We start from the raw sequence: 6682 nt of genomic DNA on the forward strand, positions 1-6682 counted from the left end.
GTTTGTGAACCCGTTCTCAAACAATGGCAATAAAAACTCTTCTGATTCTAATGGAATAAAAACACACAATATTTGGTTTAACAAAAGCTCACTTTTATTTGATAAGAAAAATAAATAAATAAATACATATAGACTGTTGTCACCCCCCTAAAAAAAAAAAAAAAAAAAAAAAAAAAAAATATTGACTGCTGTTACCGAAAGTATATTAAGTGGGATTTTTCATAAAAACAAATATATACAGTAACACAAAAACAACCTGTCTCTGTGATCACGATAGGTGTATAAATAATAATACAGTGTTAAATAAAATCAGTCCCTTGGGCACAAAACTGAAAATAATCTTTCCAAAAAGTGCACTTCTGCTGCTATTGGAACATTCTTCTGGGACCCATCAGTGAGGCCTCCTCCAGGAATGACTGCACGTCCTTGTCCTGGAGGGAAAATGAGGGACAGACACCGCATCGAATTAGGGGGGAAATTAGCTGAATGTGAAGACTAGGGTGTGTCTGTTATTAAGTCTTTAGCATTAGTATGTGGAATTAAATGATGGAATGGATTAAGTAATGAAGTTAAACATTGTACGGATATGATCCACTTTAAGAGGTTGTTCAAATAGTGCTTACAAAGTACAAAGAAGAATTATGAGAAATACTTTCAACCTTATTGAAAATAAGATATTCTTCATCTCAGTATATTAATAATGACTGAATTAATTAATTAATTACATATTACAAAACTGTTGTATATACTAATTCACAGATGTTATTTTATTATAAGATTCAAGATGCTTTATTATTGTCCATTCTTTAACATGTACAAGACATATAAGAAGTGAAATGTCATTTTGGGCACAGTCCCACTAAGAGCAGACATATGTTACAGGGGGACAAGACGGGACCGCCAACGAATCAGCCACTTACAGCGCTCCTTAAAAAAGGTGGGGAAAAGGTGACATTGGGAAAGAGGGGAAGAGTAAAAAAAATATCAGACTAAGGCTGGACCCGTGGGAGGGGTCCAGACTGAGTCCAAGGAAAAAACCTCACATAGCATAGCACACATAAACATAAGTTCAGACAAGACAAAACGAAGAAAGCAAGCAGGGAAGGAGGGAGCAGAGAAAGCAGTGGTGAAGGCGTTACCGCCCTCACCAAGAGGCAAGACAGAAATAAAAAGGTCAGTAAATGATGTATACAGGTAAAAGCCAGTAAATTAGAATATTTTGAAAAACTTGATTTATTTCAGTAATTGCATTCAAAGGGTGTAACTTGTACATTATATTTATTCATTGCACACAGACTGATGCATTCAAATGTTTATTTCATTTAATTTTGATGATTTGAAGTGGCAACAAATGAAAATCCAAAATTCCGTGTGTCACAAAATTAGAATATTACTTAAGGCTAATACAAAAAAGGGATTTTTAGAAATGTTGGCCAACTGAAAAGTATGAAAATGAAAAATATGAGCATGTACAATACTCAATACTTGGTTGGAGCTCCTTTTGCCTCAATTACTGCGTTAATGCGGCGTGGCATGGAGTCGATGAGTTTCTGGCACTGCTCAGGTGTTATGAGAGCCCAGGTTGCTCTGATAGTGGCCTTCAACTCTTCTGCGTTTTTGGGTCTGGCATTCTGCATCTTCCTTTTCACAATACCCCACAGATTTTCTATGGGGCTAAGGTCAGGGGAGTTGGCGGGCCAATTTAGAACAGAAATAGCATGGTCCGTAAACCAGGCACGGGTAGATTTTGCGCTGTGTGCAGGCGCCAAGTCCTGTTGGAACTTGAAATCTCCATCTCCATAGAGCAGGTCAGCAGCAGGAAGCATGAAGTGCTCTAAAACTTGCTGGTAGACGGCTGCGTTGACCCTGGATCTCAGGAAACAGAGTGGACCGACACCAGCAGATGACATGGCACCCCAAACCATCACTGATGGTGGAAACTTTACACTAGACTTCAGGCAACGTGGATCCTGTGCCTCTCCTGTCTTCCTCCAGACTCTGGGACCTCGATTTCCAAAGGAAATGCAAAATTTGCATGGTTGGGTGATGGTTTGGGGTGCCATGTCATCTGCTGGTGTCGGTCCACTGTTTCCTGAGATCCAGGGTCAACGCAGCCGTCTACCAGCAAGTTTTAGAGCACTTCATTCTTCCTGCTGCTGACCTGCTCTATGGAGATGGAGATTTCAAGTTCCAACAGGACTTGGCGCCTGCACACAGCGCAAAATCTACCCGTGCCTGGTTTACGGACCATGGTATTTCTGTTCTAAATTGGCCCGCCAACTCCCCTGACCTTAGCCCCATAGAAAATCTGTGGGGTATTGTGAAAAGGAAGATGCAGAATGCCAGAGCCAAAAACGCAGAAGAGTTGAAGGCCACTATCAGAGCAACCTGGGCTCTCATAACACCTGAGCAGTGCCAGAAACTCATCGACTCCATGCCACGCCGCATTAACGCAGTAATTGAGGCAAAAGGAGCTCCAACCAAGTATTGAGTATTGTACATGCTCATATTTTTCATTTTCATACTTTTCAGTTGGCCAACATTTCTAAAAATCCCTTTTTTGTATTAGCCTTAAGTAATATTCTAATTTTGTGACACACGGAATTTTGGATTTTCATTTGTTGCCACTTCAAATCATCAAAATTAAATGAAATAAACATTTGAATGCATCAGTCTGTGTGCAATGAATAAATATAATGTACAAGTTACACCTTTTGAATGCAATTACTGAAATAAATCAAGTTTTTCAAAATATTCTAATTTACTGGCTTTTACCTGTATATTTGTAAACGCTCTGAAGTGGGAAAGGGGTAGGATTAAATAAGCTTTACTTCTTCCTACTCCTTTTCGGACATGATGTAAAGTGAAACTGTGATGTGTTATGCTGTAAGTGTGTTCATGTACGAAATAAACTAAAGAAATAAAGAAAGCACTAGTTTATTAGACAGACCTGCAAACTCTGGAGTGGTGTAGGCTACAAGATAGCGTTAACGTTATCAGACATACAAAAAGGCTATCGTTAACGTTACCGTTAGCCACTGACTATGCTTAGGTAACGTTAGTCTAGCTAACATTACTGAAGTCCTGGTTGACATAAGAGGTAGCGTTATTTTAGCCTAAAGGCTACGAGTGAGCAGATATGCAAATTAACCGGCAACAGTTAACGTTAGTTACTCACCAGCACGATCACTGGAATTGGCGCTGCAGGTTGAAGCAGAGGAAGAGGGGCGTCCTTCTCATCTCTGTCGCTGCTTCTCCACGACACCTTTCTCTAACCTTCAGGTTATGTACGGCCTGAACATGTTTCAACATGCTTGTTGTACTTCCCCCCTTACATGAAAACGAAGCCTGGCAATAATTGCAGATAGCCGTTTCCTCCTCGTATTTCTTAGTAAAGTGAAGCCATGCCTGGGACTGCAGGTTGAAGCAGAGGAAGAGGGGCGTGCTTCGTCATCTCTCTCGCTGCTTCTTTAACCTTCAGGTTATGTTAACATATTTCTTGTACTGCTCCCCTTACAGGAAAGTGAAGCCTGACAGTAATTGCAGATAGCCGTTTCCTCCTCGTATTTCTTAGTAAAGTGAAGCCATGCCTTGGAGCGTTTTTTCCCGTCCATTGTTGTTGCTGCTTCTGTATCTGCCGCCCAATGACTGAGCTACGTCATTTCCTGTGACGTGCTACAGGACAATTCCTTCCCAGGGATTCCAATAAAGAACCAAATATTTGTCTTTACTATAGTGGCTTCGATAACAGGAACCGTTTCTCAAATAGGGATTCCAATCCATGGAATCGGTTCTTTTCTTATCGAACAATCGGGAGAACCGGTTTTCGAACATCATCCCTACTAGTAATACAGGTTGTCACAAGCAGCAGTACTAGTTATGACAGTTGACACGAGCAGGAGTACTAGTAATACAAGTTGTCACAAGCAGCAGTACTAGTTATGACAGTTGACACGAGCAGGAGTACTAGTAATACAAGTTGTCACATGCAGCAGTACTAGTTATGACAGTTGACACGAGCAGGAGTACTAGTAATTCAAGTTGACAGGAGGAGCAGTACTAGTTATGAAAGTGAACTAGAGTGGCAGAAAAAGGAAGTTTATTGGGGATGAGCAAATATTTACATTGCTTGTGTAAGCCCCGCCCTCTCACTTGGTGGGGGTGTCGCCAGTGTCCAGGCTCTTGAGCAGGCGGAAGAGTCCGGCAGCCTCGCGGATGCGACTGAACTCGATGCAGAAGGCCTGCACCTCGATGAAGAGGTCCTGCACGTTGATGATCTTGTTCCTGATTAGGGACTGCAGGAAGACGCACACCAGGCGCACCAGCCGGTTCTGTGGGAGGAGCCACAACAATGACATCATCTCACCTTTGACCCCAACACAGCCAGCCTCACCTGCATGTATTTGTCTTTGATCTGCTCACAGGTGGAGATGCAGTTGGAGATGTACAGGTGGATGAACTCTGGAGGCAAGTCCACCGCCGTGGTCAGCCTAGGGGTCATGTGACAGTTACACCAGTTGACCTCCTGCGTGGTCAGTCTAGGAGGTCATGTGACAGTTACACCAGTTGACCTCCTGCGTGGTCAGTCTAGGAGGTCATGTGACAGTTACACCAGTTGACCTCCTGCATGGTCAGTCTAGGAGGTCATGTGACAGTTACACCAGTTGACCTCCTGCATGGTCAGTCTAGGAGGTCATGTGACAGTTACACCAGTTGACCTCCTGCATGGTCAGTCTAGGAGGTCATGTGACAGTTACACCAGTTGACCTCCTGCATGGTCAGTCTAGGAGGTCATGTGACAGTTACACCAGTTGACCTCCTGCGTGGTCAGTCTAGGAGGTCATGTGACAGTTACACCAGTTAACCTCCTGCGTAATCAGCGTAGGAGGTCATGTGACAGTTACACCAGTTGACCTCCTGCGTGGTCAGTCTAGGGGTCATGTGACAGTTACACCAGTTGACCTCCTGCGTAATCAGCCTAGGAGGTCATGTGACAGTTACACCAGTTGACCTCCTGCGTGGTCAGCCTAGGAGGTCATGTGACAGTTACACCAGTTGACCACCTGTGTGGTCAGTCTAGGAGGTCATGTGACATTTACACCAGTTAAACTCCTGTGTGGTCAGCCGTCAGCCTAGGAGGTCATGTGACAGTTACACCAGTTGACCTCCTGCGTGGTCAGCCTAGGAGGTCATGTGACATCTACACCAGTTGACCACCTGTGTGGTCAGCCTAGGAGGTCATGTGACACCTACAAGAGTAGACCACCTGTGTGGTCAGTCTAGGAGGTCATGTGACATCTACACCAGTTGACCACCTGTGTGATCAGCCTAGGTCATGTGACACCTACAATAGTAGACCACCTGTGTGGTCAGCCTAGGAGGTCATGTGACATCTACACCAGTTGACCACCTGTGTGGTCAGCCTAGGAGGTCATGTGACACCTACAAGAGTAGACCACCTGCGTGGTCAGCCTAGGAGGTCATGTGACATCTACACCAGTTGACCACCTGTGTGGTCAGCCTAGGAGGTCATGTGACACCTACAAGAGTAGACCACCTGTGTGGTCAGTCTAGGAGGTCATGTGACATCTACACCAGTTGACCACCTGTGTGATCAGCCTAGGTCATGTGACACCTACAAGAGTAGACCACCTGCGTGGTCAGTCTAGGAGGTCATGTGATCTTAGGAGGACATTGACAAAGATGGCAGCGTACCTGTTGACCAGCCACGTGGTCATCCTCGGAGGAGGACAGAGAGACAGATGGCAGCGTACCTGTTGACCACCTCCATGGAGTGCAGAGACATGTCCATGTTGACCAGCACAGAGAAGTACTCGGTGATCTGGCTGCTCTGCATCAACTTCAGCAACATCTCGATGGCCACCAGAGGGTTGTTCTCCACAAGGTCAGGTAGCTTGGCGGGCGCCAGGCCGATGTGGTAGACCAGCTTGGGGTCCTTCTCCAGCTCGGCCAGCAGCTGCGGGGCCACACAGAGGGGAGGTCGTGGGAGCAAAGAGCGAGGACGGCGAGGACGGCTCACCTGCGACTGCTGTTGTGCTGACAGCGGACTCTTGAAGGCCTTGGACATCAGGCGCTTGATCTCCACGCCCGTGCTGTTCTTCACGCACATGGAGCGGTCCCACTGCACGCTGTGGTCCGGCTCGCTGGGGTTGAGCCAGGCCAGCTCGTCCTCACACACGTGCAGAGGTGGCAGCGGCCGGATGAACTCGGGACGAAAGTGACCTGCGAGTAGGACAAGATGATTTGTAAGAACATGAACCTACAAACAGATGGTCTCTTCCAACATTCTGCTGACTAAAAATGATGCTCTCATCAAAGGCAGACACTTCCCTCTCCCTCATCCATCCTGATGTGCTGCTTGGTCTTGTCCAAACCTCTTTTTGCTCTGCTCTCCAAAATCTATACAATGCAACTGATCAACTTGCCCCTCAACAAAATTGACAAGAAGTTTGAATTCGGGCTCTGGCTCCCATAACAATGTGACCTCGGAGTATGTTAAGGTAACATGTGGAGTTCCACAGGGTTAACAATGTGACCTCACAGTATGTTAAGGTAACATGTGGAGTTCCACAGGGTTAACAATGTGACCTCACAGTATGTTAAGGAAACATGTGGAGTTCCACAGGGTTAACAATGTGACCTCGGAGTATGTTAAGGTAAC

The 6682-nt window shown here is 45.3% G+C and overlaps 1 protein-coding gene across 3 annotated transcripts in view; it reads right to left on the reverse strand.

Moving 5' to 3' along the window:
* Window positions 1-158: 158 nt before the first annotated feature.
* cnot11 (CCR4-NOT transcription complex, subunit 11) overlaps window positions 159-6682 on the reverse strand; it is a 17955-nt gene continuing 11431 nt past the window's right edge. Inside the window, exons 4-7 of one of the 3 annotated variants that reach the window (XM_061926190.1) lie at window positions 5775-6243; window positions 4394-4490; window positions 4125-4331; window positions 159-431 (exon numbers count right to left, since the gene is read on the reverse strand). In XM_061926190.1, the coding sequence (XP_061782174.1) occupies window positions 4149-4331; window positions 4394-4490; window positions 5775-6243 (749 nt within the window). In that variant the 3' untranslated portion in view covers window positions 159-431; window positions 4125-4148. Of the gene's footprint in view, window positions 432-4082; window positions 4332-4393; window positions 4491-5774; window positions 6244-6682 lie in introns of those variants that run through there. The other 2 variants (XM_061926191.1, XM_061926189.1) reach the window with 2 other exon arrangements.

The sequence above is a fragment of the Nerophis lumbriciformis genome, linkage group LG31 (assembly GCF_033978685.3).
Source record: "Nerophis lumbriciformis linkage group LG31, RoL_Nlum_v2.1, whole genome shotgun sequence".
Lineage (NCBI taxonomy): Eukaryota > Metazoa > Chordata > Actinopteri > Syngnathiformes > Syngnathidae > Nerophis > Nerophis lumbriciformis.